Source organism: Diorhabda carinulata, chromosome 1 (assembly GCF_026250575.1).
Source record: "Diorhabda carinulata isolate Delta chromosome 1, icDioCari1.1, whole genome shotgun sequence".
NCBI classification, from domain to species: Eukaryota; Metazoa; Arthropoda; class Insecta; order Coleoptera; family Chrysomelidae; genus Diorhabda; species Diorhabda carinulata.
Window position 1 is genome coordinate 20,340,733 of NC_079460.1, and position 24,286 is coordinate 20,365,018.

Here is a 24,286-nt window from a genome sequence, read left to right on the forward strand (position 1 = left end):
GTGCACAATTACATTTAAAATTAGAAAAGATTCGATTAAATTTTCGATGGAACACTATGCGATTAACCTTTCGATGAAGTGTGAATCATGTGGTAATTTTTGTCAAATTCGGTTCCAAAAAATTGATATCGTGATGTAGCCATATCGTTTAGTACTTATAGCGATAGGTCATCTTTTATAAACGAAGTACTGCAGTATGGGATTGTTAATAATACTTCCCTGATGATTGGCGACAGAAATAGAACTGTGGAACCCAATTTTGAGTTTATGTGTACATTTGACGTGGACATCAGGTTTGTACCAACCCATCAAAATACCGTCCTTGGTAAGGTGACGATTCTATTTTGTGTTCCAACCATATTTGTAATATATATATGGACATTTGTATGGGAAAAAAATGTTCCTACGTTACGGCTACGGACAATATTAATTTTCTCTCTTGTACGAGACACTTTATCTATACTGCGCATGTTTGAGAATGCACACAACCGGGTTGCAACCTCGGAGGATATAGGAATCGTTGCCATTATGTCTTTCTTAGTCGGAACAGTTTCTACTTATAGAAACTATCCATATAGAAGTATTACACATATATTACATATATATTCCAACTGACTTGGGTATCGTTTGTGAACCGTTTCCAGGACTGTATTTTCGATAATTGGTTTATAGCAAGAACTGTTACAAGAACCGTGCATAGCCATAGAATGCGCAGAAAATATCATTTAAACGCTTCCAATAACCGTTCCAAGAGCAGTCCAGACTAGGTTGGAACAAATTAGTAAAAGCATTCTGAAGTTATTTAAGATTAAAACAAGAATTTGATGAAAATCGGAGATGATTATCATTAAAAAAAACATGAATTACAGTGGTATAATCTTATAAGTAGTAAAGTTTTAATTGAAAAACAATTATTTAAAACGATATGATAATGTTACCGTCTTTGCTAGATGAGATATTCTGAACCAGATTCTTCATGTAATCGTGAATCTACTGATATGGATGTTCGGAATAAGATTAAAGGACACTACACAATCTCAACCACTTTATGTTCTCAAATATTTATTAATAATTTTTGAAAAGATTATGATATTCAAATAATAAAAAAATCCATTCAAACAGTAAATAGAAATTTAATACATTCGATATTTTAGTAATATCGTCGATTAACTTATGAGCGTTTCACTGGAAGTAGTCTTCGATATCAGAATTGTCATATATTTTATCTTTATTGTGACTGCACAACAGATCAGACTTTTCATTTTGATGATGTTCTATGAGTTCAACCAAAGATTGGAAGAAGTGATATGTACACGTTAATGTTCCATCACCAATTTTTTTAAATCCTTTTCCTAAAAAATCCCATTAATTGAATAACATACCGAACACTCTCTGAACTTCTCATGCTAGTAAGTTCACATGTAGTTTCCGCTTGATTTGTTGAATTTAAGAATATTTACCTGAAGGAACAGTATTATTATTGATAATAACACTATGCTTGGACAAAGCACTAATCAATCTTTTCAGCATATCTTCTTGGTTTTCCTTATTAACAGGATGAATTTTCAAAAAAAATTTCAGTAAATACTCCATCAAAAAACATTCCTCCTGGAAACGATAAAAAACATATCTGATAAAAAGTTTATTTTTAGTTATAATAAATCTACTTAAACTGTAACATATAATAACATATTTAATGGATGTATTTGAGCTTAGACAACACAACATAAAACACATAATAATGACTAAGGGTGAGATACTTGGTGACACTTGAATCAAAATGTCAAATTAAGTAGAATTCAGCTTGTAGTGAGTTTTTCATCTCCATTGTTATCACTCAAGCAATACTTAAAGTTCAAAAGAAAAAGTTTGGTATCAATGCAACTATTGGGAACTTTCAGCTGATTCCAAACAAAACATGTTCTATAAATGAGTTAGATATCATCATTCATGTCTTGTAATGTCGTAGACACAATGCAGATTCATTTATTTTATAAGTAGCCTTGGAGTTTTTGAAAAAAAAAACAGAAAAACATGATCCTGATAACTTTCTCGCGTTTTGACCAGATAATTGTAGGCAATTTGACAAAATACCAGCATAACGTATCTCATTTTGCCTGGTTATTTTGAGACATTTTACAATTTTCCGGATGTAAATGAGTCAAAACATAGAAACGCGCTAATTTCACATTTGCACGTCAACATTAACATAACTTCAAAAAAGTACGATTGTGTTAAAGTCCGTTAGGTGTACATTGGTGAAAATATTATGCAAGTAACGAACGATTTAGAAGAAAAACTGCTGTTTAATAAATAATTGCAACAACAAAAAAAGGAGAAACAATGCAATCAAGAAATCTTAGATTGCTGTTCGTGTTAAGGATGTCATTAAAAGAAGCAATAAACAGTATCATTCCATAAAAAATATGATGTACTGTCGGTTGGTAACATTGAACGTCTGTGTTATGACGAAACACAGTTAATCAACCAATAGTTTGACATATTAGTAGTGATACAAATCTACAGGACATAGTGGGCGAAATGAAATGTTATTAGCGCTCAAAAATTGATATTTTGTCTTTGCAATTTTCACTTTATATCGGGAATTTAACCATCGGTTATATTGAGTGCTACAGGTGTTTTGTTTCGGTTTTTCCTTATACTTGAAGCTTCTCACCCCTCATTATTCCACCCCTACCACAATATTTACAGAATAGGGGTCGTTATCCCAACCTCGAGCTCGAGGAGGACGATATGGTCTTCCTGGCCTCCAACCACTAGAAGAACTACTTTCACTACGGCTATAGAGCTTCTATCTGGGTTGTCGCAGTACTTGTTGGTCTGGTATTCTGTCAGATATTGCTTAAGAAGTCATTGAGAAACTCAAGCTTCACCACCACGACAAAGCCATGTACTCTCCAGGATCTACCGTACAGTACTAAGGCCAGTTTCATGTATGCTTATAGAGCTTGGGCAATGACTGCTAGAGACGAACTGAGAATCAACTCGTGAGAGAGGAAAGTACTTCGGCGCATCTATGGCCCAATCTAAGGCGAAGAAGAATGGCGCATATGTACTAACGGTGATATTTACTGTAAGGAGAGTCCAACCTGGTAGCAGAGATAAAGGGCGCGAGACTAAGATGGCTTGGTCACGTCGAATGGCTGCCCGAAATGTCCATGAGTCAAACTTGCATACTGACAAAAGCCGGAAGGCCGCAGACTACTAGGACGACCACGCATACGTTGACAGAATGACGTAGAACAAGAAATAAAAGACTGAGGGATAAAAGTACAACATCGAGAAGAATGGAGGACAGTTGTCCGAGGGGCCAAGGTTCTTCAAGTACCGTAGCGCCATTTGGTAAGGTAAGGTACTTTTAGTGCCATCTACAAGTCACAATGCGTATTGGAATCATTTTTACTATGCGAGTCATTAACGACTCCTTTGGACTTTAATGGGTTAAGTTAAATTATAAAAATAATACAATACATTAATCGCACGGAATCTTGTTCACTAGGTCGGCTTACGCATAAAAGAACTAACGTCTTAGCTTGTCTTGACTTAATATCTATCATTAATGGTTCTTCTCTCTTTTCAAGCAAGATATGTAGAGTATAAACTAGATATTACTTGTTGCTTACCAATGAGAACTTTTGGAAACACAATTCAGGTTCTTTATAATTTACAACAATATTCTCAAAATCTTCCATTTTTATTACAGGAACTTTCAGTCCCTCTAACCAATCGAAGAGTAATGCACTTAAAATAGTTAAATCTGTTTCCACATTTAATCTAGCCCATCCTAGCTGGGAAGAATTAATTTGATGTTGATATTCTCTGATTTTTTTCTTAGTGGCATTCTCTAAAGCATCAGTATCGACAATTAACGCATTCACAACAAGGCTTACATCTTGAACAACTATCTTATCTTCTATTTGCTCTTGAGCAAAAGATTTTTGGCTTTCTAATTCCTGGAAACATCTGTTTTCGAAAAATAGTTCTTCGCTCATTTCTTCACCATCAAGTGTACTCAATTCTGAGAAAGAATCTGCTATATCACCCATTTCTGATTGGTTAGGGCTAGAAGGGGAAGTAATGTCTCCTATGGGTGATTGTGCAAGCTCACTATTCATAAATACTTCTAAAAAATATAATAAAATGTATAACTGAAGTGTTGAACAAAATTATGTTGTACATAAAAATTTAATCGATGGATTTTGATACCAATATTCGTTCTATTCACGTTAATTTGAAAAAATCTGGACAAATCCGTTACAAAAAAATGTCCAGTCTTATTTAATTATTGGTTGTCATAATTGAAGATATTGGAAAAAAATTTACCCTTATAAAGGTGATGTTGATCGGTGGTTCATCGGTTTTTGAATTATTAATTTTAAGGTGATCTATGTTAATTAGTATGGGATAAAAGTAGATATATAAAGACATAATCAACAGATAAAACCGCATGATACTGAAGTATAAATAAGTATATATCAAAAACTTGTGTATTTTACTTACGATCTGAATTGGTACTAGATAAACTACTAATGCTGTAAGTACTATCATCCCTATTTAGATTTCCATGTAATTTGGCTGTCAGGAAATCTACTGTATATGGAATATTTGATGGAGAAAATTCATCTACCCAACAGGCGCAGAGTTTAAGTATTCGTTCGCAAATGTAATGAACAATCTAAAACATCAGAGAAACAAGAAATGTACCACGGCAAGAAAATTATAACCTTCCCCTTAATTGTTAAATGCAATATCAAATACGAGGAGGGTCCCAGAAGTACCTGGCCCAACAAAGAAAACACAAAAATTTTGGAAAAAAAATATATTTATATTTCAACGTAATGTCCTTTTAGCTCCATGAACTTCTCTCGGCGATGTCCAATAACTTCGATACCTTTTTTATAATAAGAATCGTCAAGCTAGAGTCACAATAGCCATTAACTGCCGAAATCACATCTCAATTGTTGGAAAATCTTATAACCGATCCATTTTTTTTAAGTTTGGGAACAGAAAATAATCTGGGGGGTTAAATCTGGCGAATAGGGTACATGAGGTAGCAATTCAAACTTTAATTCATTAAGTTTGGCTATTGCATTACTGTGAGCTGGTGCATGGTCTTGTTGAAACAACAGTTTCTGTTAACCAAATGCAGCTATTTTTGCTTGATTTTTTCGCTCAAACGTTGCAATAAATTCGCATAATAATCGCCGTTGATAGTTTTTCTTTTCTCAAGATAATCAATGAAAATTATCCCACGTGCTTAGCAAAAAACCGACACAATGACTTTGCCTGAAGATGGAACGATCTTTACCTTCTTTGGAGCCAGTTCTCCCTTTTCGTTCCATTGTTTTCATTGTACAATTGTCAAAATTCGGCTTTATTTCAGTGAAAAATTGCCAAACACTCGATGGAAACATTTTCACGACACCGTTTTTGTTCCATTGTGAGCAAACGCGGCACATATTTTGCACGCAGCTTTCATATGTCTAAATTTTCAGTTAATATGGGATGTACCGCACTTTTTGAAATGCCTACTATGTCTGGTTGCTCGTACACTTTTAGTCGACGATCATCCAGTACCACTTTGGATTTTCTTCAACATTTCTGGAGTAGTCACCTCATTTGGTCGACCACTGCGATGGTGGTATTCGCAAGTCGTACGGCGTCGTTTAAACTCTGCAACCCAATATTTAATCGTTGATAACGAAGGAGTAGTCTCACGCAGAGTATAATATAGCTGGGCTTGGTTGGGCTAAGGCCTTTCAAATAAAAGTAACCGATGACTAATTTTTCCCATGTTTACAAATTCACTGGAAACGTTCACTATTGATGGCTACCAAACAACGTGGCGTCTTCAAACAGATGCTGTATAGATTGTGTACTTTCTAATATCGTGGTATTTTTTAAGAAAATATTGCCATCTCTAGGTCATGCCAGGGACCATCCTCGTATAGCTTGGAATTAAAAAATTGATCCCAAAGTATTATTATTAAAACATTTCATTCAACTTTTTATAAGATACTTTACTTCGTTCTTTTCTGGCCTCTTTATTTATCCGAGGATAATCAAAGTAGGAATTGGAGCCACCAATTTTAGTCGATTCACTTTAAAACACCTCCGCGAAACTTGAAGAAACAAACACATTAAACAAAACTTCTTACCAATTATTTCCGATATTACATATATAAAAAACCAATATTTTACTCTTAGGTTCCGACAGATATCGTTACCAGAATATATTGCAAAATGAACATGTTTCAGTGGAAGAATAGTGTAAATATTCAATTCAATCTCTAGCGTTTACTACACAAATTTTTTAAAACTTGATAATATGCATTTGATAATTAATGAATCTATCCAAATATTATGGTTGTGTTGACCTGTTCCAAGACAACATACATAATGAAAAGTTGTTAAAACTGAACATATATAGAACGTCCCTTGATGTAACTAGGTCGCTCTTTCGACCTCTGGGAAGCCCTCTTTAAGAGAGGATTTGCTCCACTCCGCTCACCTTCAGTTTGTTTACTCTCTCTACATTCATGTTTATCCATAGCCATGTGTTACCAGTTTCTTATCTCCCATTCTTTCTACGTCTATCTCCCCTTCAGTCTTCCTTTCCCACCTTGCATCCACTCTACCATCATTCTTATCCCTGATTCTTGCTTTTTTATTATCCCTACCATATTCACTCCCTCCAGGGAAAGTCAACAACCAAAGAAATAAAAGAATATTCGAAGAAATAAGTTACCTTTATTTTGTTATTATTATTTAGCTGTATTGCTACGAACTCATCCAAGATACGGATCGTGAGACCGGTCCTGTTCAGTTATAATGTCTGAAATTCGTTTGATTTTAATCACAGCGGCGATTTGTTTTCATTGATTTTTTATATGATTTCTAGGAAGGCCTTTTTTATTTGTATAACAGCGAGAGATAGTTTATAATAAAAAGTTATAGTTAAGTTAGTTAAGTCTAATGAAAGTGTTCAAATAAATTAAATAAGTATATGTATAAATTTACCCCAACGTTGAAAAACAGTTTAAATAAATTGAGAAAGAAGAATAACATTACAATATTAAAGTCTGCCAATGGATTTTTTGGAAATAACGGAGAAGAGCTTTTTAATTTCATATTTAATTAATACCTTTGGAATATATTTGAAATTCCTTTCGTCGTATCCATGTAATACCACTCTCTGTCTTCTTAAGAATCTATGGAGAGTAAATTCATTCATATATTTGTCTTTACCTACGAGATTTCTAAAACATACAAAAGAAGCATTGCAATTAATCAAAAATATTACTCATATAAAATTTTAAACCAAATTTATATAAGATTTACTTGGTAGTATTGAAACTTTTATTGATTGGCACTAATGCCTAAATCAGGTTTCAACAAACCATTATATATAGAGGGTGTCTTATAAATAATATCGGTTTCCAATGTTCACTTTGTTTGTTACATAATCATAAAAAATAAAGCATTAATATGCGATGTATGCCCATCGTATTCTACATTTTTATCCGAGCGTTCGGCAAGCTGCTTGAAACCTTAGTAAAGCCATTCTTTGAGCTTATACGTACATATACGTATTTTCAACATCTACTTCGAATTCTAAAATTTCCTACGCAAGACTTTCACCATGGATCTGAATAAACAGTAATCTGACAGTACAAGGTTCGGACTAAATGATGGATATGGTAAGAGCTCAATACCACCAAGTACTTCGATTTTATTACGTATAACTTTCGCAGTATGTTATTTAGCATTGTTTTATTGTAAGGAAATCCGCTTAACCAAACTGGGATATTTCTACGAAAATGTTATACCTGTCATTTTAAGCCAATCAGATGCCTTAACTTTGACAGGTTGCTATAAAAACAACCTCAAGTTTTAGAAAACTTTCGCTCGCGTGACCTAACTGCAAAGTGATAATTTCCCTGGCTTCCCAGCTGTCACATACAAATGTCATAATAGTAGAAGAATAAATTATTTTAAATACATTTTTAATTTTATCTGAAATATAGGTATGTACAACTTATTTATTGGTGACATTAATTGAAAACTGTTTTTGAAATTCGATTTCTACTTCTTTTTCAGTCAAACGCGAATAAAATAAGAGGCACTGGGTTCTCTACCTTTAAAACCGATTCTTTATAGTAATCTGAATTCTTCTTTTGCGTGTTAATTCCCCAATCTTCTAGAATGTTATCGAGCTGTGTTACGAATGTTTCTCCTCCAATTGTGTACTTTCTTTTGTCGCAAAATGCCCAAAATTGTGTACATATTGGCCGATGCACTATTAAAACGATTCAACCAACGATGTGCTGTTTGCTCATTAACTGTGTTTTCTCCTTCAATTTTACATATTTTCTCTGCTGCCACGTATGCTTTAAACTTCATCCTTTTTATTACAAAAATGAACTGCGTCGTCAATAAACAAAGAGAAGATGATTAAAAGAAACTAAAGCAATTGTACTCTTCATAGGACTTGAGACTTAATAAGTTACGTCAAATTTAGTCGTAGGAATTTTCACATATGAAAAACAATACTATGAGACCCACCCTGTAATATGTGACAATTCAGTTACTTACTTTATAAAATAAGTTATACTTTTGGGAAGAATAAATTGGGCAAAGTGTCTTACACATATAATTTGACCCCTAGTTTGAACTGAACCAGGTCTCTTGAATCTCACATATCTTATAGCATCGTTAGCTGAAACTCTCAAAGAATATACTAGGTAGCATGCAATGAGGACCCCAGTTCTTCCCAGTCCTGAAAAAACAATAATTAACCAGAAGTATAACTCGTTATTTTTTTATCTTCAGTGCGTTAGAAATTGCTCAAATCACAAATGAATTTGTAATCTAACATTAGATTGCAATATTTTTTCAAATTTTTCACATTCTACTTATAAATTATGTTCGATAACGCACCACCATGAAGCGGAACTCAATAATTTTAATGAGGGATAAATCGATACATCAACATCACAAACAATAATCGCCAGTATGTTTAACTTGTTACTGTCGCCATCACACATACCTGCATGACAATGAATTGCGACCCGTCCTTCAGTCAATGCAAAGGCCAGAACTTTCACCATATTTAGAAGGCTAGTTATTGTCGCATCTCCATAATCTTTCCACGCAAAATTATAGTAATATACTGAAAAAAAACCAAAAATCGTCAATTAGATTCTATGAAATATATAAAACAATTAAAACATTAATTATATTCTTCACCATTGTATCTTCTGTACATGCTTACAAAATACATATTATCAAAATAACAGTTTTGTACCAATATCAGATAAAATAATTCATTATGTATTTTGGAAAGCTGTTATTAATAAATTTGATAATAGATGACGATCCAAATCGGGTATAGAGCACAGTTGTGTAATGTGTAAAGTAACAAAAAAAAATTGGAATAATCCTTGTAAGCATTTTCTTTCATTGTTTCTATCTTTCTTAATGTTGTAACCTTAACGTGCCCGGCTGGAGACTCTTCCTCAGGAAGTGGTTCTCAGTTAAAATAACAAAATGTTACATCACTCAATAAGTTCTGTGACTGACACACAGGTGACGCTGTCATTGTCAAATCCATATGACGTTTATGAAGTTTTCAAAAGTCTATGTGTAAAACTTAAACGTGGTCGTACAAACACCGAAGATGGTGATGGTTCTGTTCGTCCAATTGAGGTGGTTACTCCAGAAAATATCAAAAAGTCCACAAATTGGTTACTTCTAATCGAAAATTGAAATTGCGTGAGATTGTTGAGGTCGTAAAGTTATTATAAGTCAGTGTTTACATTTATGCATAAACATTTGACCATGAGAAAGCTTTTTTCAAAGTGGGCGCTGCGTTTAATCACAGTCGATAAAAAACAACAACGTGTTGATGATTCAGAGTAATGTTTGGCCATGTTTATCGTAATAGATATGTAACAATGAATGATTATCTTCAAAAAGAAGAGACAATACATAGAGCTGTTCGATCGTTTAAATGAAAAAATCAAGAAAAAACGGCCTCAAATGTCGAAGAAAAAACTACCATTTCACCAAGAAAATGCACCGATTCACAAGTCGAAGGCAACGATGGTTGAATTTAACGAATTATATTTCGAATTGTTCCCTCATCCACCGTATAGTCCGATCTGGCCCCCAGTGACTACTGGCTATTCGCTGATCTCAAAAAAATGTTCGTCAGTAAGAAATTCAGCTCAAATGAAGAAGCAATTACTGAAACGTGAAGTCTATTTTGAGGCAAATGACAAATCCTTCTACTAGCACGGCATCGAGAAGTTAGAGAAGCGTTGGAATGATTGTATTGCTCTTGATGGAGATTATGTTGATGAATAAAATTGATTTTTGCCAGAAAACGTGTTTTCCTTAGTTAGTCACGTGATGAATGAAATACCATTCTCCAAATCAATATCAATTGCTGTAAACAATAAAAAAAGTTTCAGCTAAGGATAAATTTAATTTGTACACACTGTTTACATTACCACTACACCAATACTCACAATTACACTATCTGACGCGAGTTTCAATAACCAAGTTATCGTCTTCAGAGATTGAAGGTAAACTGTGCAATGGTAAGTGTTGGTGTAGTGGTAGTGAATGTTACCAACGGTTCAAGATTTTCTAATTTAGTAGTAATAAATTTATTTAAAAAAGTAATGAAATTCGCATGAACTGCAAAATGCAAAATAAAAAACAAAACCTTAATAGGAAGAAAGAATTATTACCTACTGACAGTGAGGTAGAAATTTATAAAGGCAAATCATGCATTATTTGGATTTGCGTTTACTGTATCATAAATATGGATTCTTCGTTCCGCAGATTGTGACATCGTAAAGCCAATTTCTTAAATAACAATGTATTCAAAATTAGTCCATTCTTGTGCAAGTAATTTAGTTTTCATAAAAATGTAGCTACGGTAAATATTCGACAATTTACAGTTTTTTTTAAAGAATATGAAATAATCAGGTTACATGTTTAAATCTAATAAATTGTTGCGACTTAAAAAACACCCCATACTTGTAGAAATGCAGTGAACTATATTAACACGCTATTGTCAGAATTCGTCGGCGCGCTGTGTAAATTGTAAGAAAAAAGTCTGGTATAAATTAAAACTGCCCTTTCAAGCATTGATTTTCTTATCAAATGGGTCAACTATACAACTGTAATGTGAAAATATAATAATTGAATGTTCAAATACGAAACAATAAGTAAAAAATTCATATCACCATATGAAAGTAAAATTGGGGTTGATTGAAAAAGGTAAATCTTTCATTTCTGCGAAAACATTCTTCAAATCATTATTGCAACCCAAGGAGTTGAAATCCACCGCTACGCTATCATGTTGTGTTCTTCTTCAGCTTTTTCCTTTCGTGCTTATCCGCCTTTTTAGTCAATTTTGTGTTCAAAACTATTCTTCTCTTAAGATATCTTCGTTACATTTTTTCGGTTTTCTCTATATCTTTAAAACTCAATTTTGTTATGACAACGTCCTCGTTGTTTTATCACTTACCATTATTGAAATATCTAGTATATACGTAGAAATGCTACTTAAATCAAAACTTTCAATATCTCGTAAAATAATAATTTTAGTCACGCACTTCATTTCATTGATTTCATTTTATTGAGGAAATATGTGTCCTGAATGGTCAAGTTTAATACACCCCCACAAAACAATATAATTTAAAGGTCTGAATATAATATATTTATATTCAATTAATTACAAGTCCCCTTCACATTAATGTTTTTAATTTTTTGATCTAAATTTAATTAATACCACAGTCTCTCCCGCTTGATGGTCTAAATCTATGAATATATTTACTTCCTCAAAATGTGATTTTTGCTATAATATATTATTTAGATTATCTGTAAAACTGCAAAAACACTAATACTTTTATGCCTTTAAATTGAAAACACGTTCCTCATATGTTTCGCTAAATACATTTTTCAAATTCAAGTTTAAATTAAATATTAACAGCGAAAATGTCGAAATTGGCCTCAATATAACTACAATAAAATTGTAACGAAGAGGGATACACTTGGAATAAATTTATTAAACAATTTACTGTCAATTATTCAACCTTTTCAAGAGATTTAACACGTTTTGCTATAACTGAAAAGACACCCTCTGGATTATTATTGACCAGATATCATAGCAGACAACTGTCTTGCTTTTAAAGATGTTGTTCGCATTGATAAATATTCAGGAAGAAGACTGCGGAACCTGGATTACGCTACAGGATGTGTAATATATGGTGGCGATTGAGTATAAGGTGGGATTAATTTAGAGGCTCGTCTGGTAGATAGATCACAAAAATACATTACAGATATTTTTAAAAAGCATATTTTGCTATTTGACAGAAGGCACATTGAAAGAATTGTGTAGCAATATCATCAGGCAGTGAGAGTCCCTGCCAGAGTTTGGCCTGTGAGCAGTATTCAACCCAATAAAAGACATTTGTGATATCGTAGGAAAACTACGACTACTACTACAACCTAATCATCAAAAATATTAAATCAACTGTTTTTGTGATTAGTTGAATATTGGGATTATACTGATCAAGATTTTCATCTTGATGACATAATGATTGTTAAGCAGAAATAAATACCAGAGGATGGAATACTTGCTGTTTATCTTCTTGAACTCAGTGTTCCCGCATTCCATTATAAGGGACATGACGTGAAATGGAAAATAGTTAAAAGTAATCACGTTATTCTACTAGTTTGCAAATACAAAACTTTTATCAGGAATTAACAACTACTTTTGTCAAACTACCGCATTGCGTGGCATAGACTTATCTATGGAATTGGCTTTGCCAAATATTTGTTAAATAATGGATATATTAATATTTCTATATCCATGTGAATAGTTAAATTTAATAGCGAAACTTTTCATAATCAATGCCGTGTATTAGCCAGTGTATTGAAGAACTGTATAAATTATTGGGAGTATATAAAATATCATTTAGGATTTTACGATGGGCCCCGTATAGACCCAGACTTGGGCCAAGTATGTACAACTCTGGCCCTAGCTTGGAAACCGTTATTGGTCCAGACTTGATGAGACTCTGGGATGATAACAATGTCCCTTGCTTGGTTTGCAAGACTGGACCAGACCTGGTTGCCTACATAAACCCAAGACTGGTCTGCAATAAATAATGAATAAAACTATGCATAAAAGAATTTTATTCGTAAAAAATTGTTACTTTTAATGTTGAGATATCTATTATGGATATGATATTACAACAAAACTTTATATAGTTATTCAAAGTTCTGCCCAGCCTGACTGACTATAAAATGGCCGGGGCTAAGCTACTCAGATTTCAACTAGGCTTGGTCCATTATTGGTTTGCCAAGGCAAAATTTCCATTGGTGTTGTTTTGAATGCACCAGTTAACAAATGTAAGACTGAATTGTGAAAGCTGTTGAGTTTTTTTAGAAGCGATTTGTTAGCTGTTGAATGATCCATAGTCTAGTTTTAATCGAATAAGTGTTCGGTGCAGATTTAGTAATGTCTGACGATCTGCACCCCATTCTTTGTTCGTTAACGTTTTCAATAAGTTTAGTCGTTTGTTGAAAGCTAGAAGAAGATTTCTAATATGATGATTCCAGCTTAGTGTGTGGTCAAAGAGTATAGCGAAAAATTTTATTGAATTATGTTTTTGTGGTTGAAAAAGTGAAACCAATCACTGATTTTGATTGCTTATTGCTAAATAATAAAAATATTATTTTACGATAAAAAGCATATTCGAAGATTCAGCTTCAAGAGTCGTAAAAAGACAATACAATAAAGTTAATATTACGAAATAAAGTTAAAACTGATACCAAATACATTAATTTTGGAATGGAAAGCGGTGAAAATAGATCGTACTTACTATTATGTTCCATAAAAACGTTTGGATCGTAAGAAAACCCTGACGATTCTAACGGTTGTCCACAACTAGCATGTTCCTTTGGAGATTGTAGATTTATGATAGATTTGATTCCTAAACTATGATTAGTAGTTAAAATAAGAATATCAATTGATAATGTAATAGAATATAATAATAGTCAGGGTGATATTTTTGAGCGATTATATATTTACAAAGCATTATTAAAACCAAATCTATTTATTGATGATGAATTCCTTTCTATTGTCAGTTAATAATTACTCAGAAAAAACGTGGCTGTAAGTAATAAAAATTTTCAGTAAATAGGTTCAGATTAGTTCCGGACAATATTATTAGTTAATGAAAGTACATTAATGAGTATATGAACATTAACTGATTTCAATCTCTTTTTAATGGATACGTTCGTGATAGAAACCACCTTTCCACACTTGATGAATGCCAAAGATATCAATAATGATCATCAAATACCTATCTTAGCAGATTGCAGTAAAATACCTCAGGAAATATCAGAAACACTAATTATTATACAGGATTTTTAAACAACTTTCAAAATAATTTACGATAAATTATACTGCCAATAGATGGGTGACAATTATTTCTAGAAATGATTTATTTTGTTTATTTCTGACTCAAATGTAACTAAAACACTTTTTACTGATAATTAAGTGATTAATTATTTTTTAATAAGGACATTTTATAAAAATTGATGTAATAGAAATAGTAAAAAATCAATGAGATACCTTCTGAACTGCTGAATTATATTTTTCTGAACTATCGCAATAGTGCTAGGTCGAGCCATCGCCAAGATATCGTCTGTAATCCTGCAAAAACATAAGCATTATAGACATCAAATCAAACCAGTGACAATTCAATTAAATAGGATGAAATGGTAGCATTCGAACAATATTGCTATTATGTAAAACACATGAAAATATTTATTAATACAAATATCATGTTGTTATCCAGAAACAAGGACCCTCTTATCATTTCTTAACACACATGAAAACTACTCAATTCACTGGATACCAGATATAGGCTTCGTGTAACTATTGAAAATTAGTGATAGTCCTGATTCGTTGTGCATGGCACTTAAAAGAGCCTCATGAGTGAAAAATTAACGAAAACTATGAAGCAGGACCGACTTCTATAATACTGTCAATCGAAATTGATTTAGATGCAAAAATTAGTTACAAATCGTTACTAGAAAACTTCAATGAAGCAAAAATTACTTGTGTTAAAAATTAAATCAGTAAAGCTTTGACTTTGATCAATAGGTGACACTAGTATCATCTTAGAAGAGATATTATATCCCTTAGATCTAAATGTCGGTCAAAAGTTTCGAAGAACATTTTCAGTTGTCTTATGAACTCAACTGATACGATACTATTTTCACAATCCATTCTCTAGTTCATTCTTTGACGTATCCTGTATAATAATGCACAATATTTAATGACTCTAATCGAGCAAGTTTCAGTGATCCATTGCTGTAAGCACTTCGGTAATGATGGACGATACTTAGATATTCAAGCGGTATATGTTGGTAGAAAAATCAATTTGTACGTGCCGACATATATAATCAAATGAAACAAGTGTGTAATTCCTATGATTCGAAAACCTCACATTAAAATAATTTCGCAATTAGGGACAAAATAAATGATCGAAATAATACGGTATTACTGCATTCAGTTATCAGTCCCCCAGTAATGATATTTCACCTTGCTTTTTTTTCATTGAATAATACTACAATATTTTTGACATTTGACATATCGGTGATTACATGTAAATTGAATTTAATAAAATTATTACATAACAAATATACAATGCCACAATTCCATAGGTATGATATAAATTCTAATTGAGCGTTATTATGTACTATGTCAAAAAAATCTGAAACAAGTCGATTTTTATTCTTCAATTGACAATACAGTAAGAAAGTTTTATCCCCTTCCATCACCCCCTCTGAATTATAAGCACCCTCACAAAGGGGTCGTATAGCACATAGGTGATTTTAGTCATCTGTTCAGCAATATAAAGTCTTTTTAAATTTGGTACAACCATAAGTGGGAAAATTAATTTTTAAGATGTAAAATTTGATTTGATAATGTCTCTATCACAAAACTTAACGTAGAATGAAAATAATAATTACTTTACAATTAAATTAAATGCTCAAAACGACCACCATTCACTTTTTGATAATAGGCGATTTTGGAATCCTCGTACAACATTTTGTATGACCTCTGGGTCTATTTACTACCAAGATGGATCTTCACCGCATTTCACACGAACAGTTGGAAATTATTTAAACGAGGTTTTTCCCAATAGGTGGATTGGAAGACGTGGAACGATAGAATGGTCGGCTAGATACCCCGATTTGACTCCTCTCGATTACTTCTTATGGGGTTATTTAAAATCAAAAGTATATTTAAATAGATCAGACAATATTGCTGATTTAAAAGTTAGAATAACGGAAGAAATTAACAAAATAGCCCCTGAGGTCGTACAAAATGTTATACGAGAATTGCAAAATCGCCTCAGTTATTTTCAAAAAGTGAAAGGTGGTCATTTTGAACATTTAATTTAATTGTGAAGTACATTAGTTTGTGAAGTTTTGTGATAGAAACATTATCAAAATTTAACATCTTAAAAATGAATTTTCTCAGTTATGATTGCACCAAATTTAAAAGAAACTGAACAAATGATTAAAATCTTTTTCCAACAAGGTGAAACACGACCTCTTTTCTTATTTACAATTTTCGAAGGGGTGCTTGTAATTCGGAGGGGGTGGTGGGAGGTAGATGATATTTTCATACTGTAAATTATCAATTTAAGAATAAAAATCGACCTGTTTCAGGTTTTTTTTCACATAGTACATAATAACGCTAAAATTGAATTTATTCCATACATATGGACACGCATTGTATAGAGAGAGTACATGTCCGGCTGGGGAATTATTTCCAAATGATGTGCAAATACAAAAGTAGCTATTTTGTTATAATTGTCTAATTAAAACAAAAACCCACGATGTAGAGGACTGTTCAGTCAGTCAAGAGTATGCTTGTATAGAGTAAACTGGATTGTGCAAGTAGATGCAACTCGGGGCGATGACAATGCTGACTACCGGCAAAGCAGGAAGTTGAAGTAGTTTTCCGTATTGCCGTTCCGTGCATACTATTTTCGTGTTACCACCTACAGTCCGCTTCTGTAGCTTTGAGTCATTCCCAAGCCGCGCGCTGTCAAGTGTCAAATTGTACAATCATTTTCACTAGTGTAATGAGTGTTGCTTTTTTCAGTTCAGCTACATAGAACATAATAGGTAAGTTAATATTCTATTATTATTACATCATAGATTCACGACATTCTGATAGAGACAAATCTGTTTCATCAGTCAACTGACTGCAGAGATAATTTAAAAGCTAAAGCTAAGTCCCATTAATCTCTATCGTCATTTTTAAACGATTTTATTAAGATTTAGTTTCTTGGTCATGCAAGAAATTTTACTAACTTCCAACTTTGCCAACCTTGAAAGCATCACACCTCCCCTCCACCTACTCACTAGTCACCCCCCCAATTACATGGTATTGGGCATGGCGGCAAATCAGGTCTGGCCCGTAGGCAGTAAATTCGTAAATCCGCCACTGAATGGAATACTTCCTACAATTCCTGTTGATTGTAACAACCCATTTGCTTATTGAAACTACTTATCATATTACAGATAAAGTGGGATATTAAAAAAATGTATAAAATGAAAACCAGTTACTCTCGTCTGAATTGTGGATAGGGATTTAGCAAAACAAAAATTTAACCTTTCACATACTTTTAAGCACGGTCGTGTTTTATTTCCAAGATCCAAAATTTATATTTTTGTAGGATATGATTTTAAATGGAAACGTTTTGTAATGCAAATTTTGGTTTTCCTATTTATTGATATTATGCGGCTAAAATAAGCACCTCATAATTTACATCAATTGAAAACGATATTCAAAAGGCACAAAAGTGGAAAACGAGATATTTATCACTTAGAGCGTGGAATTAATAATTTTATTTCGGACTATGATGTACGATAATATCGCATGAAAATCAAAATATTTAGTACTGCAATTACCTTGAGTTTAAAATATTTCGTTTAAACCGTATAGTAGCAAATTTATATAAATATTCAATCAACCGATATTATAGTTCAATAATTAAATAATAAATTATAGTGAAAGGAGTACTGAACAGAATGTTCGACGAAAAGACGCACCAAATATCGTGTACGTATTATTACATCCAAATTAAGCTCATTTATCGGTCCTAAATATATATAAGATAAAAATATGTATAAGAATAAATAAAACGAAAAACCTGGCAACAAATTAAAGCTTGCGGCTACTACGTACGAGAATGATCCCATAAGTACCTGGCCTGGCCTATAGATGGCGGTAGTTGCTTGAAAAATACCAATGTACTAGGAAGTACACAATCTAGCGAGCATATATTTAAAGTTTAAAAACGCCACGTTGTGTGGTTTTGTTCGGAAGTCATCAATATTGAAAGTTTCCCATGAATTTGTAAACATCGTTAGCTGATACTTTTATTTGAAAGGCCTTAGCCCAACCAATATAAAAGCTAAACTAGATTCTACTTTATGTGATGCGGCTCCTTCGTCATCAACAGTAAAATTTTGGGTAACAGATCACAATGAAACAAAAAATTCGTCGTGAATATGTTCTATCGAGTGTTTGGCAATGTTTCACAGAAATAAAGCCGAATTTTTAGGCCGTTTCATAACCATGGATGGAACGTGGGTCCATCACTTCAAACCCTAAACTAAAGAATAATCAAAAGAATGGACTGAAAGAGGAGAACCGGCTCCAAAAAAGGCAAAAACCGTTCCATTTGCAGGCAAGCTTATGGCGCTGGTTTTTTAGAATGCGACTGGGATAATTTTTCTTGAATATCATGAAAAAAGAAAAACTATCAACCGCGAGTATTATGCGAACGTTTAAGCGAAGAATTCAAGCAAAACCGGCCGCATTTGGCTAAGAAGAAAGTGCTGTTTCAACAAGACAATACACCAGCTCAAACATCCGGTAATGCAATAGCCAAAACTAAAGAATTAAACTTTGAATTGCTACCTCATGTACCTTATTCGCCATATTTAGCCCCCTCGGATTATTTTCTGTTTCCAATCTTGAGAAAATAGCTCGTTGGTCAAATATTTTCCTACAATGAACAGGCAATTAACGGCTATTGTATATGCTCGTATGTTATAGTTAGGTTTATAACTTTAACGTTCATAGTAAAACCGGTGTATTGAGTTTTTTAGTAAAACAATCGTGTATTTGTATTGTTACTACTGTTACTATTCATATATCTATTTTTGACATTTGAAGCTCATTCCAAACGAAGTAAAAACGTTCTATTCGTGACTTTTTTTTGAAAGCTTTTTGTTTTAATAAGCAAATAAAGTAATAAATTAGTCACATACATCACGAACCATCAAGTTTAATAAGTAAAAAGAGGATTTCAGTAACGTTCCAAATAAGTAACAAAACTAATTTATGTAAAATCAATAAACTTGTTATGAAAAACTTCCAATTCAAACGAATTTGGATAATTTTGTTTGTATTTCTTTTTTATCGATGTACTACATTGAATATATTTAATGAGATTAATTATTACAAGTGTTTCAGATTATGAAATTGAGAATTGAAAAAGCGAAAAAAAAAATAATCTACAATTTTATACCTAGTAAAAATCGATCATAAATCGTAAATAGAAAAATGTGTCCGCACATTTCTAATTTCACTATAAATATTAGACGAAAAATTATTTTTTTCAATCTATTGTTAACTTTCGCTACTAATAGTTCTTCTAGTAAAAATATTAGACGCATTTGTTATATTTCAATATATATGTAGCTTTGTTAGATAGAAAGAAAAAATACTTTACGAGAATGGTCCCAGAAGTATCTGCCCTGACCTAAAGATGGCGGTAGCTGCTTGAAAAATTCCACGTCTTTAAACGTCATATATTCCAAGTTTGAAGACGCCACGTTGTTTAGTATTTGTTTGGCAGCCATTAATAGTGAACGTTTTCAGTGAATTTGTAAATTTTGAAAGATTGGTTATCGTTATTTGATACAATACTTTTATTTGTCTTAGTCTAACTAATATAACAGCTGAACTAGATTCTTTTCTGGGTAGGACTGCTCCTTCGTTATCAACAGTAAAATATTGGCTAGCAGAGTTTAAACGAGGCCTTACGACTTGCGAAGACCAGCAACGCAGTGGTTGATCAAATGAGGTAACGACTCTAGAAACCCACAAAGCGGTACTGGATGATGTTCTTCTTCTTCAACGTATTGTAGGCCTGTAGTTCCAAACTTGTCATCCTTGAGATGTTGATGTCCATGAATCCATCTTTCTTTTTGGAGGTCTTCCTAAAGGTCTTCATGTCCCTGTTTTACCGTCTCATCCAATCTTTGTTAATCTTTCTCTAGTCATCCTTTCCACTTGTTCGTTCCAAGCTCTTCTACGTTTACGTCCTCATCTGACTATGTCTTCCACCTCACATTCGTGTCTTATGTCTGTGTTTCTCTTTCTCTTTCTGTCTCTTAGTGTGTACCCGCAGAGTATTTCCATTTCTGTTGTTCGAATGATGTTTAAAGTTCTTTTGTTGTCCGCTCTTGTTTCTATAGCATATGTCAATATGGGTCTAACGCAGGTTTCGTATATTTTAACTTTTGCCCTTTTGTTCATACTGGTATTATTCCAGATAATATTCCGGAGTGCGCCTGATATTCTGATATTCGGCTGGCTTTGTTTGCTTGTCCTTTTACTTCATTTATTCTGTTCTGATCTGCGCTGATTTGTGTATCTAGGTAGTCAAATTACATTACCTATTCTATGGTTTCAATTTCTAGGGCGAGTTTGCACCTCATTGGTTCTTTAGAGATGCCAAGGGTTTTAGTTTTTGCGGTGGATAGTTGCATGTTTTAGCAGGTTTTAGCTTTTACGTAGAATGAATCTAGGAGCTCCTGTAAGTCGTCTTCGCTCTCTGCCACAATTATTTTTATTTCGCCCGTTGTAAGTGAATATCCTCTCGCTGTATTCTTGAGATGATTTATTATTTCGTCCATTATCAGTTGAACAGTTGCGGGCTTAAGGATTCTTCCTGTCGGATACCCGTTGGTGTTTGTATTTTCTCTGTCAGGCTTTGGTTAACTAATATGTGAGTGGATGTGTTATAGTTTAAATGTCTTATGATGTCTAATATGGTTTTCATATTTCTTTTTTAGGATGTCTACCAATCTTTAAAATACGGCGATAAACCAACATCTCAAACGTTTCTAGAAGTTTTAACAGATTAGCGTTCATGCTCTGGGATGTATAAGAGCCTAGGAAAAACGTAACATCGTGCTAACCTCATACGAAGACCAATGGTAAGATTATGGGTATTCTTGTTCATATCTCCGCGTTAGGATCCTATTTATTGTTTTTTGAGTTCCCAGATACGTTAATTTATCTACTTAGTTTATTATCATGTTATTAACTGCGATTTCTTTTTCTGGTACATTGTTTTGTTTAGTTAATGACCATATATTCAGTCTTCTTTGTATTAAGTCCGTAGTTCTGATACGCTGTAGCAAAATAGTTTACGAACCTCTGTAGTTCTTCTTTTTATTCGAAATTACGAATGAGATGTTTCTCTTTGTAGTCTATGGTAAATTTCTTCTCATTTCACGTTATTTATTTTTTAATTATTATTCGTGTAAGTCATACTACAACACTCGTGAATTAGAGTTTTTACAAATCACAAGATTATAAGAAATACTGAATGGACCCAGTGAGAACGAATATTTTTTGAAAGTTATAATTATATAAAATGAATAAACATTCTAGTTTATATTTTTTATCCATTAAAAAATAACGAGATCTTTTTGTTTCACGCAACATTTCAACAGGTTATTTCAGCAAAATGTCGATTAATGAACTTTGAAAGATAGCACATCTTAATGAATATTTGATGTAAACGTTACATGATATTTTGCTTAATTACCTATCAACCACGACATCCAATGCAATTTTTACTTTATACAGATCTGCGTAAAAAGCATAACTTTTGATTTTTTAGTATGTAGCTAATATTTTAATTAATTATAAAGGAAACATAAGAACGGCTAAAAAATTAATAATTTTCATTAATTTCTTATTTCTTAGACCTTTTAAATATATTTATTCTTCTAAATGTTTTTGATATTAGGTCTCTTATGTTTTAAAATTAGTTTCCTCTAATTATTTTTGAAATAAAGAAAAAAATTTCGACATCGAAAAATTTCGACTTATTCCACTCTTTTTCAGAATAAGATAGTGACACTGACGATGTTTTTTTTGATATTTCATGGTTCGTTAATGCAGTTTTATTTTTTTTATCATATTGATGACCTCTTAGTCTATTTTCTAAATACTGAGATATCTGCCCTATGTAGACAGCGTCTTAGTACAAGGCACTTGATATATAATCTTACTTCTTTTGTTTTTTGGTGTTTTGATTTTAATTTAGTGAAATATATGGATAATGTATGACTTATACTAATATCATACTTATTGAAATAATTCGATAATTGTTGGGAAAGTCCTTGTACATATGTTTTGATGTTTCATTTCTGTTTTGCTTTGTAATTGATTGTAGTTATCTGTTTATCCTTTTATTTCAATGCAATTTCTGCTTTTTGAAGAGCTTTGCATCTAAATTCAAGATCTAATAGTTGAATAGATCTATCAGCTTATTATCACTGATCTTTTTTGTGACATGAATTGAAATTCAAATATCTTGAAGACCAAGTTGGTTTCGTGTACCATTCTGTTATTGTTAATTTTATATAATGTGACATCAAGAAAATTGATTTTATTATTTTGATCGATTTCGATTGTGAATTGAAGTTTTTTATGATAAGAATTGAATTTTTTATTTATGTTTTCATAAGAACGAAAAAGCTATAAATGATAAAAAAAGACCTAAACAAATTTCTGTTCAATTCAATATTCAATATCATATTTTTAAAAATACTGAAATAAGTCGAAACGTTCATTTCTATCTTTCTTTCGAATAAATTAAAAAAAAAATAATTTTAAAACAGAAGCGACCAAAATCAAGAATATTTAGAAGAATAAAATTAACAATATTATAAAGAAAAGATTCGTCTTTATGTACATCGATAATTCTCATTGAATTTATGTTTTTGAAATGATGACACTCAAAATATGATGTGAAAACTTACCAATGAGAATAAATTCCCTGTATTGCCAAACTATCTGGTTTCCAATTTTCTGGGTTTTCATATTTGCAATTAATACCTCCACAAAAAACACTGCACTGAATCCCTTGGGGAGTTAACCTCCGAATATGCTCTGAAAGTTTATTGTAATTTGCCCGGACTATTTCGGAGTTAGGAGATTTCAACTCCGTGAATTGATTCATAGTTACGTATGCTTCTTGCACATGGTGACAACTCAATGGTTACTTTAGAAGTGGTTACAGTTAGTAGTTAATTTAGGTGGTTTACTGGAAAGTACGTTTTTCCGACATTTTTAGCGCATGCTTATAATTTATTTGATATTAGTATATCCGTTGAAAACCATAGAAATGGTCGCTAGGGAAAATAAATATGTAATTCAACGTCAGTGTTTAAGGTTCAATGTTAAACGGCTCTACGATAAATTCACCTTCAGGAACTTTAAGCATTATCTTCTCGTGCAGATCGATAGATTTGTAGAAATTTTGAAAATAAAACTACACATAACAGAAAATTATTTTATTGAACAATTATATTTGATTGGCACAATACTCCCCATCAGAAGCAGTTAACAAAGAGAAAGTTAACTGAATTTTATTTGATCAGAAAAAACTGCGGTTTTCATATTTACAAGATGTCTCGTAGCATGGACTTGAATCCCATCGAGCAATTATAATATGAACTTAACAATACGGAAAAGGTATTAGAAGCTGTTATTTGAACCTGGGGAGAGAAAAAAATAACTCAATAATAACACTCTTTTGCTGAAATCGGAAAAATAATGGAAGCAACAGATTTTTGGCTATACAATCTAGAATCATAACAAAAACATGTTAATTCAACGTTTTCGAGGTGATATAATCCATTTATCGAAGTCCCAGATGTCGGAAATTGGGACTTTTACCGATATTCGGATTGATTGGCTTCCGATTCGGCTTTGTGAAATAGTTTTATAAGTTATACGAAACGGCAGTTCCTATTGAATATGAAAAACAAGTCATAGAATTTCGTAGAAAAAGATATTTTTTCTGAGTTAGCACTTAACTTCAGCCAAAGTAAGTCTACA

At 32.5% G+C, this 24,286-nt stretch overlaps 1 protein-coding gene across 1 annotated transcript; it reads right to left on the reverse strand.

The window, feature by feature from the left end:
- Positions 1–1,045: 1,045 nt before the first annotated feature.
- LOC130891749 (uncharacterized) lies at positions 1,046–23,457 on the reverse strand. Its single transcript, XM_057796685.1, has 10 exons — positions 23,206–23,457; positions 14,681–14,761; positions 13,926–14,041; positions 9,071–9,193; positions 8,617–8,800; positions 7,166–7,280; positions 4,522–4,696; positions 3,645–4,144; positions 1,461–1,608; positions 1,046–1,352 (listed from the first exon to the last, which is right to left on the reverse strand). Exons 1-10 carry the CDS (start codon positions 23,403–23,405, stop codon positions 1,183–1,185), a joined length of 1,812 nt encoding a protein of 603 aa, XP_057652668.1. The 5' UTR covers positions 23,406–23,457; the 3' UTR covers positions 1,046–1,182.
- Positions 23,458–24,286: the final 829 nt, after the last annotated feature.